This window comes from Nerophis lumbriciformis, linkage group LG11 (genome assembly GCF_033978685.3).
Source record: "Nerophis lumbriciformis linkage group LG11, RoL_Nlum_v2.1, whole genome shotgun sequence".
Classification (NCBI taxonomy): Eukaryota; Metazoa; Chordata; class Actinopteri; order Syngnathiformes; family Syngnathidae; genus Nerophis; species Nerophis lumbriciformis.
Window position 1 is genome coordinate 21462222 of NC_084558.2, and position 23923 is coordinate 21486144.

At 38.6% G+C, this 23923-nt stretch overlaps 1 protein-coding gene across 1 annotated transcript in view; it reads left to right on the forward strand.

Moving 5' to 3' along the window:
- rbfox3a (RNA binding fox-1 homolog 3a) overlaps positions 1-23923 on the forward strand; it is a 1142209-nt gene that overhangs the window by 960697 nt on the left and 157589 nt on the right. Inside the window, exon 6 of the mRNA XM_061967072.1 lies at positions 20031-20177. Coding sequence (XP_061823056.1) covers positions 20031-20177 — 147 coding nt within the window. The remainder of the gene's footprint in view (positions 1-20030; positions 20178-23923) is intronic.

Genomic DNA, 23923 nt, shown 5'->3' on the forward strand with positions numbered 1-23923 from the left:
TATATGATGCCATCAGCAGGCGAGTCATCGTGACATCAACATAACTGTAAGGTATTGGCTGCTTCTACTGCACTCAAACAACATATGTTGAAGCCATGCATCGTAACTCCTTTTCACAACACACTGCTTAACCAGAGGCGTAGCATAAAAAATAGAATAAAGTTTTTGTATTATTCGTAAGCATCCATCCATCCATCCATCCATTTTCTACCGCTTATTCCCTTCGGGGTCGCGGGGGGTGCTGGAGCCTATCTCAGCTGCATTCGGGCGGAAGGCGGCGTACACTCTGGACAAGTCGCCACCTCATCACAGGGCCAACACAGATAGACAGACAACATTCACACTCACATTCACACACGAGGGCCAATTTAGTGTTGCCATTCAACCTATCCCCAGGTGCATGTCTTTGGAGGTGGGAGGAAACCGGAGTACCCGGAGGGAACCCACTCAGTCACGGGGAGAACATGCAAACTCCACACAGAAAGTTCCCGAGGCCGGGATTGAACTCACGACCTTCGTATTGTGAGGCAGACGCACTAACCCCTCTGCCACCGTGCTGCCCTATTCGTAAGCATACTGTACTTTTTAGTTTTGTGAATATTGACTATCGTGTGGGAAGTCCTACTGAAGGTCAAATTGAATTTAAAAATTAGGCCATCAAGTTAAGATAAACGTTGTGATGGCTGATAAAATGTGAATGAAGGAAACTTTATTTTAATTATTTTACTTTTGTTCACTTTCCATACATTAGCCGCACAGGACTGCAAGCCGCAGATAAATACATTGCAAAATGTGTTTTTTACAAAGAAAGATTCTGTAAATGTTTATTTACATACCTTTTGTTTCCAAACGGTGCAGTAAAACGGCTGATCCAACAAAACGGAAGTCATCGCCATGAACCCATTAGCCGCGGAAACTTGCTCTCTAATGAGCTAAACAGACTGAATAACTCCACGGTGACGTCTTGGGGAATTTACTAAGGAATTTGTGAAACAGAAACAATACAAAAATAATGCAATCAATCAATCAATCAATCAATCAATCATTGGAATTGATTGGAAGTTAATAATATTAACATAGAGACTTGGCAAATAAGCTAATGCTTGAAGTTGGGACCCAGGGTGACCGCTCCTTATGCATCAGTCGGTGACGTGTCTACATGCAAGACAATCACCTGCTGGCCCCACTATGGACTGGACACACATTATTACCGTATCCACACATCTGCGGTCCCTTCCAAGGTTTCTTGTTGCTCCCATTGGGTTGAAGTTTTTCTTTCCCTGATGTGGGATCTGAGCCAAGGATGTCGTTGTGGCTTGTGCAGCCCTTTGAGACATATGTGATTAAGGGCTTGTGGAGGTCTCGCTCCTCCGGGTTCCTTGGACCACCAATGACGGACATGACAGCCTCGGTCATCTTTGCGAACAATGATTTATTTTGCAATAAATGTTCTTTTTGTTCTTGTTCAGTCCTTTCTGTCCTCTCGCTCTCACTCTCGTTCGTGCTCGTTCTCGCCTTTCACCATCAACAACTCTCCCTCTCCTTCCCGACTGCTGCCTTTAATAGAGTGACAGGTGATCAATCAAACACTCTCAGCTGTGTCATCTACGCACCTGTCGCTGATCTCGAAGCCGGTCCTGGCACACCCCGCTTCGCTGCAGGTCCTCAGACCACGCCCCCCACAGGGCTATACAAGTAAACTTTGATTGATTGATTGATTGATTAAATGCTAACGACACTAGAGTCGTTATATTACGATAGCACGTACATATATGCATGAAAACACTCCTACAGACATCGCACAAGGGACAGTTTAGTAAGTATAAACAGTTATAGTTATATTATAAAACGTACAAATGTTGCTTGGAGTGAAGAATGCAGAATCTCTACTGGTAGAAATGCTATGGACGTCTAGAAATGGAAGGACACTGCAGCACCTGCAGTGAGCGAACTTATCCAAAAGATGGCGCTATAGCACCAACAATAAAACTCTTTTTCGGTGTATTTGCGTGTTTTGTTTTTTTAAACTATTTGCATTATGGCCGACAGCGAAGAAAAATCCCTAAATTAGCCGCACAGTTTTATATGTCGCAGGGTTCAAAGTGCAGGAAAACAGTAGCGGCTTGTAGTCCGGAATGTACGGTATGTTTCTTCCAGAGTGCATTAATAGGCCATTTACGGGTAATTTTATTTAATTGACATTATTTTTAACATTTGTTTTGTTCTAGCTAACTTGACAGTGCACAACTGTGTGAGCAAACCACTCAGGGAAGCGATGGGAAAGTGTCAATAACGACGACCCCATGCTGCAAAGTTAACACTGGTATAAAAGTCACATAGGATCCAGTCCAGGCCGTTTAGGATCCGTGGAGTATGTGTGTGTGTGTGTGTGTGTGTGTGTGTGTGTGTGTGTGTGTGTGTGTGCACATGACCGTGCGTGGAATACCAAGTTTTGAAAAACAGCTTTGTTTCTGTCATTCTGTATCACACACACACACACACACACACACACACATAAACAAACAAGCACGATGTGCACTTCAGTGGCACTGTTGCCCCCGGTGACAGAGAGGGAGGCTCGGGCTGCTTTTGTATGATAATGTTAATGTAAACATTGCCTCTTCCTCCCTGGCTGCTCACACAGTATGATGGCAGAGGCATCACCACCACAGAGAAAGCAGCGGCGACAACGATAGATTTGTGCTTCATGACCGTGACAGAACACAGTAAAAGCTTAAAACTGTACCATTGACTGCCAGTTTTAATGAAAACTACAGCCAGTTCCACTGTATGACAAACTCACTGTGTGGTGAGTTGCATTGGCGCAGGGTTCAACATGAGAAAGTATTCAATATAAGGATTTGTGATGCAGTAACTCCTTTGAATGGGATTATTATAAATCCATATTTTAGTGTGTGTAATATTGATAACAGCTCTATTGTACATTTGGCAAGCATCTTATCCTGCAACTTTCTGCAAATGCACCGCAAAATTTAATAAAACTTTGGGTTAAACATAATTTAACCAACGTTTATCCTTAAAGAGGCTTTTCCAAGCTTAAAGTCCATTGTCCTGTGTTGTCCTGGTCATTTGAGGTGAACCCCTTAAATCCTGGGCTTGTGAAACTTGCTGGAAAACACATCTCTTACGATGTTTTCACGGATGATGTTGGTATCAAAGTAAAGGGGAGACTTTAATGGTTACTGAAGACGTGAACATGTACATATTTTTGCAACTGAATGTGAGTAAACAAAGCTGCTTGTTCAGTGAGGTTCAGCGGTAGAGGAATGATACTTGCTAAATGTTCAAACAGTGCAAAGTTTGGGTTAGGGTTAGGTGTTGTGCCAGTTTTCTGGATGTATAGCTGTGGTCACCAAATTTTTCTCGAGCCCAAGATCCCTGGTCTCAGCCAAAAACCAAAGCAAGATCTATCCCTACATCAACTATGTTCATATATATATATATATATATATATATATATATATATATATATATATATTAGAGCTGCAACTAACGATTGATTTGATAATTGATTAATCTGTCGATTATTACTTCGATTAATCGATTAATAATCGGATACAAGAGACAAACTACATTTCTATCCTTTCCAGTATTTTATTGGGGAAAAAAACAGTATACTGGCACCATACTTATTTTGATTATTGTTTCTCAGCTATTTGTATACATGTGTTGCAGTTTATAAATAAAGGTTTATAAAAATATATATATATATATTTTTTTAATATCCAAAAAAATTAAAATAAATAAAAAAAATGCCTCGCGCATGTGCATAGCATAGATCCAACAAATCGATGACTAAATTAATCGGCAACTATTTTTATAATCGATTTTAATCGATTTAATCGATTAGTTGTTGCAGCCCTAATATATATACCGTATATATATATATATATATATATATATATATATATATATATATATATATATATATATATATACGGTCACGTTTAAAAGTTTACAAACACTTGTAAAGAACATAATGTCATGGCTGTCTTGAGTTTCCAATAATTTATACAACTAAATTTTTTTTGTGATAGAGTGATTGGAGCACATACTTGTTGGTCACAAAAAACACTCATTAAGTTTGGTACTTTTATGAATTTATTATGGGTCTACTGAAAATGTGACCAAATCTGCTGGGTCAAAAGTATACATACCGCAATGTTTTTATTTGGTTACATGTCCCTTGGCAAGTTTCACTGCAATGAGGCGCTTTTGGTAGCCATCTATAAGTTTCTGGCAAGCTTCTGGTGGAATTTTTGACCACTCCTTTTGATAAATGTGTTGGTTTTCTGACATGGACTTATTTCTTCAGCATTGTCCACATGTTTAATTCAGGACTTTGGGAAGGCCATTCTAAAACCTTCATTCTAGCCTGATATAGCCATTCCTTTACCACTTTTGACGTGTGTTTGGGGTCATTGTCCTGTTGGAACACCCAACTGCGCCCAAGACCCAACCACCGAGCTGATGATTTTAGATTGTTCTGAAGAATTTGGAGGTAATCCTCCTTTTTCATTGTCCCATTTAAAGCACCAGTTCCATTGGCAGCAAAACAGGCTCAGAGCATAATACTACCACCACCATGCTTGATGGTAGGAATAGTGTTCTTGGGATTAAATGCCTCACTTTTTCTCCTCCAAACATATCGCTGGGTATTGTGGCTAAACAGTTCAATTTTTGTTTCATCTGACATCACATGGACAAAGATAAGACCTTCTGGAGGAAAGTTATTTGGTCAGATGAAACAAAAATTGAGCTGTTTGGCCTAGGGCCAATGACAAACAAGTCACGGACCACAAATGGCCCCTGTGGGGCGGTATAGCTCGGTTGGTAGAGTGGCCGTGCCAGCAACTTCAGGGTTGCAGGTTCGATCCCTGCTTCCGCCATCCTAGTCACTGCTGTTGTGTCCTTGGGCAAGACACTTTACCCACCTGCTCCCAGTGCCACTCACACTGGTTTAAAAATGTAACTTAGATATTGGGTTTCACAATGTAAAGCGCTTTGAGTCACTTGAGAAAAGTGCTATATAAATATAATTCACTTCACTTCACTTCACTTCACCCTGTGCCACACTTTGGGCACCACTGCTTTAGAAACTAACTGTTTAAGGCCACTACAGTATTGGCAGGGGCGCCGCTAGGGATTTTGGGCCCCATGAAAAGAATCTTTACAGGGCCCCCAACACAGTGTCATTATTTTTTCTGCATTATAATTTCATCATCATTAGTGGCCTCTCTGGGCCCCCCTCCATCATGGGCCCCTAGAATCCGTCTCCTTTACCCCCCCTTTTCGGCGCCCCTGAGTATTGGTACTGTACTATATGTGTTCATCTAATGGTCACATATGGGCATGCAAGTCACATGGTTGTCTTACATCAGCGCCGGATGTAGTAGAATCAGCTGTTCACCTGGTGAGTTTTTCCTGTGTGTCAAAGATGTGATAAACTTGGAAGTCCTTCTTTAGCTGCCGCCTTGTTTTATTATATATTACTGCCTTTGCACATGTCAATGTTTACTTTTGTATATACAAATCAACACAAAATATGTACTTCGGAGCAATGTTCACGGACTCTAGTATTTGGCTTGTTAGCTTCTCGTCGCAGGCGAGCAATGATGGTCGTGGTTTAGGAAGGAGTTGTTTGATGTTGGATGCTAGAAAATGTCCGATGTGTTGTTTGTCAGCCGAAAAATGCATTGTTGCAGCTCCATGATTTTTGTGCACGCCATGCCATACGCGTTTGCGAGACGAACGGGTGTAGTGTGCCGTCGTGGTGTAGAGAGCCACAGGATTTGAGGCTAAAGAGAGAGAGGCGAGGCAAGCGGGCGTGTTCAGGGGTTAAAATGCGTGCTGTCTGTTGGTCACTCTCAGGGCGGGGGTGTCACTGATGTCATATGAATATGTATTTATTTTTGTAATATATTCATGAACGACCAGTAGGATCCTGAAACTTGACTGGTCGATCACGGTCGACGGGTTGGCGACCCCTGATGTATAGCATGTGTATGCTAATCTGTGTTTTACTGGGGTTTGCTGCTTTTAAAAGGTTACATTCCATAATTATATGCAATAGTACGGTACAAAAAAACCCACTTCCTCATCAGAAGTGCTGTTTATTGAAATAATTGTGTATTCAATTTAGTATATTTTGTTATGTACGGTGGGAGTAGATGGCACAGACAACAACGGCTTGGTATTTAACTCTATGATTTAGTATATATATATATATATATATATATATATATATAACAATGATATAATAAACCAAGGGAAATGGAGTGTGACAAAAATCCAAGAGTGTGTGTGTGTAAGACTATGTGTGGAGATTAGCTGTTGAGTGTTACCGTAATGTTGAGCGAGAGGCAAGTCCAAAAGGGGCAGGGCAGGCTCATAGATCCGTGAGAAGCAGGAAGTCAGGGGGCTATAGAGAGGCGTCGAGGGTCTGTGTCCAAGCGGGAGGTCGAGATCCAAGAGGCAATCAGAGAAGCAGAAGGAACGCTGGGGAAGACGAGACGCACAGCTCGTCACGAGGAACGAAGGCAGACTGCAGGAAGGACGACAAGGAAGACACAAGACCAATTAAACACGACGGTGGAGGACACAGAGAGAGAGAGAGCGAGATTGCATAGAGCACGATGATCGCTTACTGTACTCCAACAGATGACTACGTTCTGGCCCGGAACGCAGGTCTGCACTGACTTAAGAAGCCCAGGAAGCTCATCACTGACAGGTGCGCTGAGTGCTGATTGATTGCAGCTGCTTGCTGCCGCCGGAGTGACGCGTGCAGGAGATGAGCGGCCATGGGCGTGTCCCGAGGTGCGCTCCGCGGGGCTCATTGATGAGTGCGCATTGGCATGCGCCTGGGCCGTGACACATTTATGCCACTTTTGGAGGGGTGTAAGGATTTTATTTTGGGCTTGTGTTCAAATTTTATAATTGCTATTTGACAAAATGTCCACTAATAATTGTTGCGGCTTTAATGGCTAGTAATACCCTGTCACAGTAATACTCTGACGTAATGGATCAAGGAATTGCTGTCTCACATTTCATCATGAGGCATCAGTTTCACTATTTTAACTCTGTGCCTCAGCTGCTAATTACACCCTACCTCAGCCCCACTGCACAGGTAAATGTGCCTTGATTAACATTTAATTAAAATAATTAAAGGGCAAAACAGAGCAATGGTAATTGTTTTGTGGCAGGCTGCTTAGCTCTGGCAAGGGAATCAAAAAGATGGTGACCTTGCTGTCTTTTCATAAGGCGTCTAACACTTTGAGGAAATTCATGGCTGTTTTGAAGTTACTCCTGAAGACAATGGAACAGAACAAAAACAATGTGTTCATATAAAATATTATGGGCACACACAACACAATATATTATATAAATAATGTAGGCAACAGTAAAACCATGGTTTTCTCCATCCACAAACAACTGGTGAACTACACTATATTGCCAAAAGTATTTGGCCACCCATCCAAAAGATGAGAATCAGGTGTCCTATTCACTAGGCCCGGTGTATAAAATCAAGCACTTAGGCATATAGACTGTTTCTACAAACATTTGTGAAAGAATGGGCCACTCTCAGTTATTTCCAGTGTGGAACTGTCATAGGATGCTACCTGTGCAACAAATCCAGTCGTGAAATGTCCTCGCTCCTGAATATTCCAAAGTCAACTTCATTATAAGAAAAGTGAAGAGTTTGGGAACAACAGCAAGTTAGCCACCAAGTGGTAAGCCACGTAAACTGACAGAGAGGGGTTAGCGGATGCTGAAGCGCATAGTGCAAAGACTTTCTGCACAGTCAGTTGCTACAGAGCTCCAAACTTCATGTGACCTTCCAATTAACCCACGTACAGTACGCAGAGAGCTTCATGGAATGGGTTTCCATGGCCGATCAGCAGCATCTAAGCCATACATCACCAAGTCCAATGCAAAGCGTCAGATGCAGTGGTGTAAAGCACGTCACCACTGAACTCTAGAACAGTGGAGACGCCTTCTCTGGAGTGATGAATCACACTTTTCCATCTGGCAATCTGATGGACGAGTCTGGGTTTGGAGGTTGGCAGGAGAACGCTACATTTCGGACTGCATTGTGCCGAGTGTGAAATTTGGTAGAGGAGGAATTATGGTGTGGGATTGTTTTTCAGGAGTTGGGCTTGGCCCCTTAGTTCCAGTGAAAGGAACTTTGAATGCTCCAGGATACCAAAACATTTTGGACAATTCCATAGGATGGCACTTCAAGTTCATATGTGAGTAAAGGCAGGTGGCCAAATACTTTTGTATATATATATAATATATCGTGTATATCAAATACAGTGGTACCTCACCTTACAGGTACCTTACTTTCCAAATGTTTTGGAAAGTGAGTGGTCTTTCTGCTTTTGAGGGTTTCTGTGTCTGTGTAATGTTACAGTGGCCAAAAATATAAAATTTACTTGATTAAAAAAAAAGCAACTCTGCCTTGTTTTTGAATACTTAGGCCTAGGGCTGGGCGATCTGGACGAAAAAGTATATCTCGATATATTTTTACTTAAACTCGATATTCGATATATATCTCGAAATATTTTTCAGTGAAAGTATACATATAAAGAAACTATTTGAGTAGCACAGAATTACATAACATAAATAAAATAGAAAAATATTATTACTACGTAACATTAAAAAAATAGCTGTGCAAATAATACAAAATGTATCAAACTCAGATAAAAAAATTATTTGCAGGCAGACACTTTTTAATTCCCAGTCGACGATGTAATGGACTGTTAGACATGTACGGTTCTGGTCAGCGCCAAGTAAGTGACTTTACTTAATTGTGCGGCTATGATCTTCCTCATTTCGGCTTACATTTTTGGCAGCATTTCTCGTGCCAAATATGCCCGGCTGGGCAACTTGAGAACAGTTTTGATTTGGGCTTACATGGTAAACAACTCAAATGAATGTTTTATCCAGACGCATACATTTGTCCAAATGTGGCCAAGTAGACACATTGTGAGTTTCCTGGACGTCGTCTACATCGCTAAAAGAAAAATCTAAGGAAGAGAATCCCTCTGCCATCTTCAACTAGTTTTTTTTAATATATAAATCGCCCGCTTGAATCCCTCTTCTCTTCTACGACTCTCGTCGTCATTTGGGATGTCTGTTGTGATTTCCCTTCCTGGTTTGATGGCCCGCCCTATCTTGCCTCTGATTGGCCTGGCCCTAATGTTTTGCTCTAATCTCAACCAATCATGACTCATCATAGTAAACAACCAACCAATCATGGATGTTCTTATATGTACAGGCATGTCTTGGAAGGAGGAAGGGGAGGGGTTTAGTAGGCCATGGAATGTTGAGAGGGAGTGTGAAGCGGGGGAGAACAACGAACATATTTTAATGTGAAATAAATTATATCGATATTACGATATTTTCTAAATTCATATCTTGTTTAAAAATATATCGATATATCTTACAAACTCGATATATCGCCCAGCCCTACTTAGGCCTACTATGCTACTGTATTTTAATGTTGGTCATTATGGTGGTACTTGAAGAGCCAAGTGTTTTCTGAGGTGGTACTTGGTGGAAAAAGTTTGAAAATCACTGGTTTAGATCCTTACAGCCGGAAAATCATAGTAGAGCAATAACCAAACCATACTAGTATTAATTTTCCAAAAAGTAGCGTTTGTGACATTAGTCAAAGAAATCAGTCTTATATATAGATATATTTTTTCTCTGCTGGCTTACTTGTGTCTTTTACATGTTTTTTGTTTATACATACTCCTCAAAATAACAAGTGGATGACATATAAAAAAAAATCCATAAGGTTGAGTTATTTTAGTCCTGACGTTGTAGCTGCCAAAGTAATAGGTACACTTGTCGGAAACGTCTTGACTAAGTTGTAGGAGTGTCAAAAAACATGGATTTTCAGATTAATTGCGATTCTTATTTGCAACAATTCTTAATAGATTAAAAAAAATCGAAAATTATTCCAATCTGTCCTGTCCAGCCACTCAGACAAATCATATTGTTGATGTAGATCAGGGGTGTCAAATTCATTTTAGATCGGGGGCCACATGGAGAACAATCTACTCCAAAGTTGGCCGGACTGCTAAAATCATGGCACGATAACTTAAAAATAAAGACAACTTCAGATTGTTTTCTTTGTTTAAAAATAGAACAAGCACATTCTGAAATTGTACAAATCATAATGGGTTTTTTTCAATTACCTGTTTTGGTTAATAGTATTCTATTCTATCTTTATTTGTCGTTACTTATATTTTCTGAATACATTATGTGATAATGTTCATCAGTCAACTCATTGGTGTTCATTTTCAATCTATCAAGATAAAACAATTATATCAAAATCAAACTACGATGTTATTTATGTAGTTTGATCATTTTCCTCGACTGATATACTAACATCATGTGGTTTATTTTGTACATATGTAGCATCATCTACAAAGATACAAATGATTGCTATTGCGACATCCAGTGGACACATTTAGAATAGCTGTTTCTTTCCTTCAAAAATTTCAGGTTATTTTTTTTACTTAGCAAACTCATCCCGCGGACCGGATAAAACCTGTTTGCGGGCCTGATCCGGCCCTCGGGCCATACATTTGACACCCCTGATGTAGATGATCATATCTGCTGTACATATTTATTTTACAAAAGAGAAGTGTTGGATACTTCTCTTGTTGCCGTATTTGTATTTGACTTTATTAAATGTTTGGGAAGCATTTTATTAAACAAAACAAGTTTTCTTTTAAGTAATATAGAAATTGATCAAAGCTGTTGATCTGTTTTACGGAGGAATGTAGTTAATCATAAAACTGGCTCCCAATGTTATTAAAAAAAGTATTGATTTTGAATCGACAATCGTTCTAAATCGAATCGTTACCCCCAAGAATCAGATCGAATCGAACATTGCTGAAAGATTGACAGCCCTATTAAGTTGCATTACTACCTGGGTCATATTCATATTATCTATGTTGAAAACAGTAGGATTTGTCTTGATATAAAGCAGGATGACAGGGTTTCGCTCCATGGTCACTCTCTTTCCTGTTTGCCCACATAAAGAACAACACACCCAGAATATAAAAGTAGGTATGGGCATTGGAACTGCGGTTAAAATAGACCATTTAAAAAGTATTTATGTTCTTGCGGACACTGCCTTAAATACAAAGCACTGAAGATAGTGGTTGCGCTTCCTTTTCATTACAGCAGCACATCTCTCTTGCACTCTCACTTACACACACACACACGCTTTGGAGACAAGACTTTTGTCCCTAGTTGAACCCAGCGGCTCTTGCTTTTTCCTCTCTCCCACTCCATTTATTTGTCCCCTCTTCTCGCGGTCTCCTCCAACAAATGCTGCTACCTTCAGCACTTCTCTCTCATTGATTAGAGGCCGGATAAGATGACATAATTTTTTCCATCTCAGAGTTTGGCTTTCACTTTGTTTCCATTTTTTCCCCTTCATTTTCATATATATATGTTTTTGCTTTCTACCCCACACATTGAATTAGAATTAGCACAGGCTGAAACCAAGTTTGTTATGTTCCGCTTTCTTAGTTTTTTGTTAGTTCCAGAATTTTTTGTTGGATTTTTGGATTTTTTTATTTTCAAGTGAAAATCGGATTGGTATTATTTCTACAAAAGCAAAATCGCTGATTGTAACCAGCAACTCCTTACGTTAATATATTTGATTACAATATGTTTTTCAGTCAGAGTTTAAAAATGCATACAAGACTGCACGACTGGTTATTGGCTGGACCCCAAAAGCAGACACAGCGTTTTTTAAGTAACAGTTGACAAGGCGCACAGAGTCAAAAGTCCAAAGAAAATAATAACTTTTCGACATAAGTAACAAAATGTGATGTGCATGTGGGGCTGGGCGATTATATGACCGTGATCGATGATCCCAAATAATTTGAGTTCGATGACGGTGATCAGCTGCGAGCATGTTACCCTCGATTAAACATGGTGTAAGTGTATGTTAGAAGATACTGCAGTCGTAAACAGTAGTTAAAGTTCAACTTAAAGTACCACTGATAGTCACACACACACTAGGTGGTGTCACTATAGACAGCGATTTTAAACTTGACAAACAAGTCAATGGCATTTTCAAATCGTGTTTTTATCATCTTCGTCTTTTAGTAAAGGTAAAACCGTTTTTATCTTTTAACCTTTTTGAACAAGTTGTGCATGCTTTTATTTCAAGTCGCCTGGACTACTGCAATGCACTTTATGCTGGCATTAGCCAAAAAGCTCTCTCCCGGTTGCAGTTAGTCCAGAACACAGCAGCACGACTTTTAACAGGGGCCAGGAAACGCGAGCATATAACCCCAATTCTTCAGAGTTGCACTGGCTCCCTGTTCATTTTAGAATTGATTTTAAAACCTTGCTGTTTGTTTTTAAAGCTTTACATGGACTGGCACCTCAGTATATCCCGGACCTCATCCAAATTTACACTCCTGCGCGCGCTCTGAGGTCCGAGAGCCAGCTCCAGCTCGTGGTGCCCAAGACCAGACTTAAATCTAGGGGAGACAGGGCCTTCTCTGTGGTCGGCTCTAAGCTCTGGAACACCCTGCCCCTCCATGTTCGAACTGCTCCCACAGTGGAGTGTTTTAAGTCTCGTCTGAAGACCCACTTTTATTCTTTGGCTTTTAACACTACGTGAGTTGTGTGGTCCTCTGTCCTCTGTTGTCCTCTGTGTTTTTTATCAATTTTGATTTCTATTTACTGTTTTAATTGGTTGTTTTTTTTCTTTAAAATCGTTTTAAATCATATTTATTTGTATATTGTTTTTATATTGTTTTTATATTTATTTATTTGTTGTTTTTATTCAGTCATTGGTGGAGCTAAGGATAATATTTGAACATTGTTTTTAATATTGTTGTGCAGCACTTTGGAAACATTTTTGTTGTTTAAATGTGCTATATAAATAATAATAGTGGATTGGATTGGATTGGATTGGATAGGTGTGGTGAAATTACCCTCTGCATTTAACCCATCCCCTTGTTCCACCCCCTGGGAGGTGAGGGGAGCAGTGAGCAGCCATGTGGATTAAAATAATGATTTTTATAAACGGGAAGCTATGGACATCAGTCGTCATTGAAATAAGAGCAGACATCGTACAGTAAGCGATCGTTTTGTATGTTTTTATTTCTTGTTTAGCACTTAGCAATACTGCTACATAATGCTAAGTGTTTCACTAAAGCTGGATTTGTTTAGCTGAGCTTCTAAAACTTGTAGATCATCCTCTTTATATTCAGGATCAACAATATAAGGTTCTAGACAATTATGTGTCCCAAAGTAATCGTTATTGGCTCCCACAAAGTCTACATGATTTGGATTGGTCTGTGGTTCCTATCGCTACGTCATGTGATCACGTGACTGGCTAGATCATTAACTCTCAAAATGGCTCAGCAATCTCTGTGTGAGATTGATACTATTTTGATCATTTCTATTTACTCACAAACTTTGTAGGTCTTCCGGTATCATACATCAGATATATATGATAATAGATTCAATATAGAGGCAACTTGTTTTTCCACTCTACTGTTACTTTAAAGGGATACTGCACTTTTTTGGGGATTTTGCCTATCGTTCACAATCATTATGAAAGACATGACGACAGATGGATTTGTTCCCTCTAATCCATTCTAAATATGAAATAAAACGTAAACACAAGTCTGCTTACAGCGGAGCCGATGGGAGCTCCGCTATTACGTCCATAAAATCAGATAAATAACCATCCAAAGAGTGCCAACAATACTCAATTTACATTTTTTGACTTGAATATTAATCAATTATTGGTGATATTGTTATTATAAACGCTAACGCAGACTAACTATTTAGAGCGGTGCCATGATCACTTCCTGCCTATGTTTTTACATTGAGTGGTCTGCTGCTTCCTTGCTTCCCTGCTCCCTGCAAATTTATTGTAGATAATCATGCCTCTCATGGCTGGGGATATAATCCGACAAGTTGGGACATTTTGACAGCCGTTTCGGACCTAAAACTGGCGAGGACGACACAAAAAGCTCTTTTTGTTTGCTAGGATCACTAAATGTGAATATATTTCATCCTTGCTGTCGGCATTCCAATGACAGCAGACCTTGTACACTAAGTGATTTTTTAATTATGTTTGTTATCTCTCATAAAGTCTGCAGTGAGCAGAAATCAGTGATGAAGAAACAAAAAGCAAATGTTTTGATGCGTTTTGGAAATTAATGCGCCACATATGCTTAGAATGATCAAAATCGTTAAATATTAAATATTACAATTTTACCCGTTACTACATTACATACATACTGACATCATGTATACAAAACCCTAATGGAGGTGTGTGGATGTTTTTTTAGGGGCTCTGTAGGCATAATTGTACGGCTTCTATAGGCTCCATTGTAAGCAGACTTTTGATAGGATTTATTTAATATTTAGAATGCATAAAAAAAAAAATCCATCCGTTGTCATGTCTTTCTTAATGATTGTGAATGATAGGCAAAATTCGTAAGGCAAAAAAAAGTGCAACGTTGACAAAAGATTGATTCCATCCTGACACTGGTTGAAAAAACAGATAACTCGCAGAATATTTTCCTGTGGTTGTGGGTTAGTGTTTGGCATCATTTATAGTAACTGTCATAGGTCGCAGAGAAACCTGCTTTGCAGTGCCACTGATGATAAACGTGGCTGCCCATGTGCTGACCGCCCTGACCGTAGTCTGTGCGTGACAAGAGGCTGACAAAATGCTTTGCCTTTTAGGTGCCCCTGCCTCCTTCAATCCACGCTTTGCAAGAATAGAAGCAGGTATACATTTTTAACAGAACACAACAGCAGCATATGGAATGCTTCAGTTAGAATCAAAATAATTGTCTGCGAGGATTGTGATCTTTTCTAAGACGAGGCAGCTGCACCAGTTGGGTTCCAATATTGAAACTGGAGCCCCACTACGGAGTTGTTTTGTCCCCCATGTAGCGTCATAGCCCATCTGTTGTATTTTTGAGATTGAGCATATGTTTTTGGTTCCCCTATCACTTGTCTAGCATCTTCATGCAAAGGCAGGATGTGTCTGAACTGTTCTGTTATGTGCACACCTATTTCTGTGACTAGGTAAAAAAAGGATGAACATAAATTTGATGGATAACGCATTCACTTCCCCTCTTATGTCTGGTATTGTAATGCGGTGTGTACCACTATGCAAATCCGACTAGTGAGCTTTTCAATCTTCAAGGTCTGTGTCCATACAGTCCTCACATTCACTTAAAAAAATCTCTCACACCGTGGAGATTGTCAGTCATTTTAATTAGCTGGATGAAATTACCTCTCACACTATATTAGATACTTACCAGTAAGATAGCGTGTGTTTCCTGTAAACTGCTCTGGGGACAGACCTCATTTAGAGCATAGGAAGTTAACAAGTCTTTTTTAAGTCGTCAGTTTACAATCTTTACAAAAACTTATCAAGCACATACATGGCAGGGCAATATTAGCAGTGGGAGCGACTCGGTTCGATCCGTGTTGATTTGCTAAGTGGTAATCAATATCATTTAACTGCTTGGCGCTAAACATAACTAATTTGGGGAAAACAGAAGGGAGGTCTCACCACAAGTTCCATTTTGAAAGGGAGTCCTGTCACACACGTTCTTACACCGGTGTGGGTGGGAACAAGGTGGGTGACCAACGACACCATTGACTACCAACAACCCTCAAGTTTCTGGACGACTGCTCGACCATCTGAGCCACACAGTCTTTATTAAGGCAAACAAGTTAGCAAAGCGTCTCCATTTATGGTCATACAAGTTCATCCTACTTGTGTATAATATAATAGTTAGGGTGCAGAGACAAGTGGCAATATGTTCAACAGGGTGATCCCGGAAGAACCAGAGTGATTCATCGTTTTGTTTTTTTGTTTGTTTTTGTCCTGTTCAGCTTCTCAGGCAAATCATATAGTTGATGTAGATGCCCATATCGGCTGTACAAATTTACTTTACAAAAGAGAAGTGTGGGATACTTCTCTTGTTGCCTTATTTGTATTTGACTGTATTAAATGTATTTATATTATCATTTGGTGCAGCCGGGCCAGAGCAGGAGGGGATAGAAAGAGAAAAAAAACAAGACAGAGGGGGAAATTGTGGGGACAAGAGGGGGATTAGACAGAGAGACAAAAACAACAACAGCAAACACAACAATAACAATAGAGCAACATCAGCAAATACGACATGTACAAATATGATGGTAAAAGTGTTAGCAAAGAAGCAGTTAGTGAAATAAATAATAATACAGAAATGACAATGAGCATTATTACACTACAAATGGGGCAATACAAATACCAATAGAAATAACGCTTTTGATAATGAGTAATACTAATAATTTACCTTTATTATCAACAATACAGTTGTTCAAATGCAACAATACATATATGTAATGATAACTCGAGATACAAAAGAAAGCAGATAAATGGAGGGGAAGAAAGAGAAGCAACCTACATTAACTTTGTAGATTGTTATAGTAACAATAGGTTAAGCTTTGTCTGTGTGTCATGTGTTACCCAGTTTACCCTAGGGCAGGGGTCGGCAACCCAAAATGGTGAAAGAGCCATATTGGACCAAAAATACAAAAACAAATCTGTCTGGAGCCGCAAAAAATCAAAAGCCTTATTACATACAGATAGTGTGTCATGAGATATAAATTGAATTAAGAGGACTTAAAGGAAACTAAATGCCCTCAAATATACCTACAAATGAGGCATAATGATGCAATATGTACATAGCGCTAGCCTAAATAGCTTGTTAGCATCGATTAGCTTGCAGTCATGCAGTGACCAAATATGTCTGATTAGCACTCCACACAAGTCAATAACATCAACTCAACTCACCTTTGTGCATTCACGCACAACGTTAAAAGTTTGGTGGACAAAATGAGACAGAAAAAGAAGTGGAATAAAACACGTTCTAGAAAGTCGGAGAAAGTTGTAAACAAACTACGGTGAGTTCAAGGACCGCCAAAATTAGTAGGACAAAACTGTGCTCGCCAAATACTCGAATCAGTGAAGTATGTTTAATATAAACAGTGTGCTTTCTAACAATTAGGGAGGTTTGTGTCATGTTTGTCCTCTTACAGAAACCATATTAAAAGAAACATTTTTTTTTTCCCCCTCATCTTTTTTTCATTTTTCATACATTTTTGAAAAAGCTCCAGAGAGCCACTAGGGCGGCACTAAAGAGCCGCATGCGGTTCTAGAGCCGCGGGTTGCCGACCCGCGCCCTAGGGTAACAATGTTAATTTATGTTTGATGAAACTTGATTATATGCATGAGTGTATGTATGTATATGTACTTGTATATTTACAGTATGTGTATATGTATGTTTGTACAGTGAATGTTTATGTACAGTCTGTGTATATGTATGTTTTTACAGTGAATGTGTATGTATAATATGTTTATATGTATGTTGGTACAGTGAATGTATATGTACAGTATGTGTATATGGATGTTTGTACAGTGAATGTATATGTACATGTATGTTTGTATGTATGTTTGTACAGTGAATGTATATGTACATGTATGTTTATATGTATGTGTGTACAGTGAATGTGCGTGTGGATGTACGAACTTTGAGAATGTAGGTATGTATTGTATTTGTGTATGTATGTGGTAGCGTAGGTACCTATATATGTATGTATGAATAACGGTGTGTATGTGAGTATATATGTGTATATATATATGTGATTTATCATTGACAGTGTATGGTATGCTGCTTGCTGCTTGCTGCTTGCAATGAGGAATCAGACTAGATTTGGTTGATGACAATTTGCAAATTCAATTGGTTAAAAAAAAAAAGTTTAAGTACCACTGATAGTCACACACACACTAGATGTGGTGAAATGATCCTCTGCATTTGACCCATCCCCCTGGGAGGTGATGGGAGCAGTGAGCAGCAGCAGTGGCCTCGCTCGTGAATCATTTTGGTGATTTAACCCCCAATTTCAACCCTTGATGCTGAGTGCCAAGCAGGGAGGTAATGAGTCCAATTTTTATAGTCTTTGGTATGACTCGGCCGGGGTTTAAACTCACAACACTCTAACCACAAGGCCACTGAGCAGGCTGTCACACTATGATAAAAAATTAAAGGAGCAATATTAAATGTCTTAAATAACACCATTTTATTATTACCACTGCACTCATACAGATAAACACAGTGCTATCATAAAGCCTAATGCAACCCTCTATTAAACATCTCTGTCCCACAGCTGTCTGAGATACATGGATACAAGTTAACATTTTGTTGGGGAGGAAGATGCAGAAGGTTGATGCACTTACTGAAACTTGTACCAGTCGCAGTAAGGAAGACATAAGTGCGTGCAGGCGATGTTGAAATACTATCGCTAGTCTGATCAGTCGTAATGGGAGCAGAAAATACTGCTGCAATAGTCGGAATCTTTTTCTTCAGTGGTATTTTTGCATTCTCCTTTCCCTGCTGACAGTCTTGTCATAAGTGGAATGTATCCGCAGACGCCATCCGAGTATATCAAAACAGCGACCAACATTCGGAGTATTTTTAATCACCTCCAAGGGGGGGGGGGTTCTTATTTCATTCGTCCCCTAAGCGTTAAAACACCATCGACATGAATGAGCACAACATCGAGCAGTGGAAATGTGGGTTTATTTACCATCATGTTTGTATCTTTAGTTGTTGAAATGAATACATAGAAACTAGTCTTTTTGGTAGCAGCTAAACTAGCACTCAGTGTAGATCATGTCAGTGTAGATCAGGGGTCCCCAAACTACGGCGGGAAGTCCCAAGTTAAATTTTTTTTTTTTTAAATTACATTTTCTTTTTGTATTATTATTTTTTTATTTTTAAATTTGTCCTTACTCGTCCATTTTCTATCGTCTCCTAGCCACTCAGGCATATCATATTGTCTAAAAATGCATTTTACCATCGATAACGTGACAAGCAGCAAGTGCGCTCTTTAAGTCAATTAGTGCGCGAGGAATATATATGTATGAATACATATATATATATATATATATATATATATATATATATATATATATATATATATATATATATATATATATATATATATACACATATAGATATATACACATATATACACATATACAAATATATACATATATATATATATACATATATACACACACATATATACACATTTACATATACATATACATATGTATACACACACACATTTATATATAATATATATATATATATATATATATATATATATATATATATATATATATATATATATATATATATATATATATATATATATATATATATATATATACATACATATAGCGCGGCCCCCAGCTAAATTGTTTTACCCCAATGCGGCCCCAGAGTCAAAAAGTTTGGGGACCCCTGGTGTAGATCATCTCTATTCAACAAGCTGCCCAGGGGCCAAATCTGGCCCGGTAATGTTGCAGCAGATTTCTAAAAACACTATAGCACAGTCATAAAGAGAGTTTTTGACTAACTTTTATTATACAAAACGTGCTTGCAGCATCCTGGTAACTGCCGTTGTCCTTAGGCAAGACACTTCACCCACCTTGCGCCCAGTGCCACTCACACTGGTGTATGAATGTTTGTAGCAGGACTCCTGGAAAAAAAATTGTTTAGTCTTGGTCTCAAAATAAAGGTAAAACAAAAAAGGTTGAGCCATGGGTTAACTCATAGCTTATATACTGTAAGATCTAACATGCTAGGCAGTAGAATTAAAGTGTTTGTTTATTCCATATAAGAGTTGTTAGCTTCTGCAAATGTTCCAATTGCTGCAATTACTCACACTGCTAAATAAACGTCAGATGGTAAATTCTTGATTAAGATAAAAGAATATGCTGAGCCGAGGGGATTCTGGACGAACTTGGATGTTCCTTCCTTTACAGTGTATGATATGCTGCTTGCAATGAGAGATTTCAATAGATTTGGTTGACGGCCATTTGTAGATTCATTGTATGTTAATTGTTGTGTATCATGTGTTTCTTTACTCCGCAGCAGGCCGACGAGATTGCACAGTCGGAGGGTTCCCAGATTCTTCATCTGCAGCCAAATGACTCCTTAGAGAAACAGCAGCCCAAAAGACTACACGTCTCAAACATACCGTTTCGTTTCCGGGACCCTGACCTTCGGCAAATGTTTGGGGTAAGACACGAGTACCACAGTAAAACTAACATATCCTTTCTTAAGTTGTTGTTACAAATGTAGAACATACTCTGATGGATCAAAAATATTTTTTCTACACTCATTCTGATTCTTTGGATTGGTAGACTGTGCTCACAGATGTTCACAACCGGCTAAAACCTGCTAGTGCTCTACAAACCAAACAAGCACATGGAGAGTATTGAAAGTTAACTCTGGTGTGTATTAGGGTGTAACAGTATAGTGGAGAGTGCTAGTCTCTTAAGAGTGCCCGTCTCTTCGCTCAGTTTTTGCTTTATTTGCAAGCAAAAATCTGGGTTACAAGCCAGCCCGAGAAGCCTCCCCACCTGTAGTAGACAAAGTTTAATTAGTTAGAACGTGTGCTGTATCTGTTATTATAAGGACTGTCAGGAAATATTGTTGTCGTCATTAAAGTATGGATATCTGACAAACCACACCATTCTGTTATGACGCTGATGAAAGGGTAATAGTCAGTCAAGATGGAGCAAGGTGAACCAGCTGGTTCTGTCAATTGATTTTTATTACAAAAGAAAGAATGATTGAACAGTCAAAAACAAATATTTCGCAAGGAGTTTCAGTTTCACCGAAGCTGTAAGTACCATGTCAAGGGTCGCGGTGTGCTAGGCGAGTGCGAGGTGTCCCAGATTGTGATGACTACTTTGCAGGCATAGTCAAAAAGAGGCATTAAGTGTAAAATTCAATAAAAATATATTTGCATAAAAAGAGGCATTAACAAAAACTTACCAAAGAAATGTGCCTTACGCCGTGCAAAGCAAGAACAAACTGATGAGGAAGCAACAGAAAGCATCAAGCAAAAGAATAAGAACTACAAAGTGGTCCAATACATAAGTAGCATAACAAGAAAACACATGAAATGATTTAGCAACGAACAAACGTTGCAGCATAACAAAAAAGGTGCTGATCATTAATTCCATACATCTGGGGATGTAATGATAAACAGTAATAACGAAAACAGCGGTAAAACTCCAGACGGTTACTGTTTTAAATTAAAATGGTCAAAAAATAAAAATGTGATTGATAATTGCACTTTGTACAATGCTAACATGAAAACAAGAGACAATAACGTTTCTTCCCATCTAAAAACAATATAACCCAATCTAAACTTATACAAACACATTGCTGTCTGTGCAGCTAAGATATTCAATTGCGCACATTGAACCTACAGGCCGTGCTCTCCTAAGTATACGCAGGGGAACACGAGACGGAGGTGCTTTGACGGTGCATTCAAGTACCACTGAACAGAGTAGGATGCCACAACAGCCGCTAGAAATTATAATATTTATTTGATAAGCACTTTTTAAATTAAATAGTACCAATATTTAAAACCATAAACATTTAGCCATTAAAATGAAGCATAAAAAAGGGACATCCTGCAAAATAGTGGGTTTCTAACAGTGTGTCTGTGTATTTTATTTAAAGATTTCAGTGTGTGTGTATACTGCAAGTACTTTTTGAGCACATTCAACAATATTGCGATAATAATAACGTGATAATTTTGATGTCCCTACACACACACACCTGTGTCACCAGTGCAAACGTTCTAAAACAGGAAAGGGAAAATACCAACTAAGTGTCTGACACAATATAATACACAACAAAGGTAAACGACTACAAAAAGACTGTAAGTCCAAAACTTAATTATTTTGTGGTGTGCAGTATGTTTTGATTAACATTTTATTTGGGTTGTTATCATACAGTCTGGTACATTTTTATCGAATTGTCTCCTGAAAATTTGTCTGTTAGAACAAAACAGTGAAAATTGTAATAATTTTTAAGACAAAGCTGCAAATGGTGATTAATCATGCTAATTTGAGAATGGTTATTAATCTGATCAAACATTGAAATCAGCCATAAATTGTATTTTTTATTTAAGAATTGCACAATGTTAAAGTAACAAACACAACCTAGAAGACATTTTTTTTTGAAATTTCGCCAGAAAAAACTGTCCAATTTTATACTACTTTGTTTTTTATTATTCACCTGCCGTGACAAAATTGTCTGGCGAAATCAACCGAAATCAATTTACCAAATTTGCTCAACAAGTGTCTTTGAAAAAAGAGCCACATATTTTCAGACACATTGGAAACAAATGCTGAAAAGAGGAATGTCAAGCAAAACTGAACCTGGGAGGTGTTTCATTTGGGCTAAGTAGCGTGCAGAAGAGAGCAGAATTTGGCCTAATGCAAATAGACTACACTTTTGAAACAATGTTTGTGCTTTGGTTAAAGCAATGGACTTACGGAGCAATCTCTAATTAGCTTCTATAGGTACAGGAGTTCAACATATAAATATAAATATGAAAAGTGGGGCAATCCAGATTTTTTATATCTTTAAAAAGGTACCATATTTTACTTACTATAAGCCGCTGCTTTTTTCCAAAGCTTTGAACCATGTGGCTTATAAAACGGTGTGGCTAATTTATGGATTATTATTTGCTAACGATCATAATGCTTTGTATTCAGCAAATAGTTTTCAAGTAACGCCAACAGAGGCTTTGAAAAGGTGTGTTATTGTTTGTGCTTTTGCGCCATCTTTTAGACGAGTTTGTACACTGCAGGTGCTGCGGGTTGAAAATGTACTTCCTGTTTTGTGCCGGTCGTATATTTGTATGTAGCGTTTCTCCTCGAAAGGATTCTTCATTCATCACTCCAACCCAACGTTTTTAAGTTTTACAATATAACTAAAAATCCATTCTTACTAAACGGTCCTATGTGTGATGTCTGTAGGAGTGTTTTCATGCATATTTGTACGTGCTATCATAATGAAATGAAGATACTATTGTTACCATTAGCTAATATGCTAACATGTTTACAAGTGTCTGTCTTTTTGGTGTCTTTTTGTATTGTTTCAGTTTTTTTTATTTCACCAAAACGTCAGTGTGGAGTTGTTGTGTCTGGTTTGCTGATTGGAGAGCAAGCTTTCGCAGTTAGTGGGTCCCTGACGATGACTTCTGTTTTGTTTGATCGTCCATTTTACTGCTGTGTTACAGACACCATTTGAAAAAAAAGAAGTTACTGTATGTAAATAAAAAAATATATATATATATTTCATACCGGTATACCGTATTTTTCGGACTATAAGTCGCTCCGGAGTATAAGTCGCACCGGCCGAAAATGCATAATAAAGAAGGAAAAAAACATATATACGTCGCACTGGAGTATAAGTCGCATTTTTGGGGGAAATGTATTTGATAAAACCCAACACCAAGAATAGACATTTGAAAGGCAATTTAAAATAAATAAAGAATAGTGAACAGCAGGCTGAATAAGTGTACGTTATATGAGGCATAAATAACCAACTGAGAACGTGCCTGGTATGTTAACGTAACATATTATGGTAAGAGTCATTCAAATAACTATAACATATAGAACATGCTATACGTTTACCAAACAATCTGTCACTCCTAATCGCTAGATCCGATGAAATCTTGTACGTCTAGTCTCTTACGTGAATGAGCTAAATAATATTATTTGATATTTTACGGTAATGTGTTAATCATTTCACACATAAGTCGCTCCTGAGTATAAGTCGCACCCCCCGGCCAAACTATGAAAAAAACTGCGACTTATAGTCCGAAAAATACAGTACTATATTTGCGGCTTATGGTCCAGTGCTGCTAATATATTTTCTAAAATGTGTTAATTACCGGTGCAGTCTGTAGCCCAGAAATTACGTTAAGTGTTATTTGCTGAATTCAAATCGTGAAT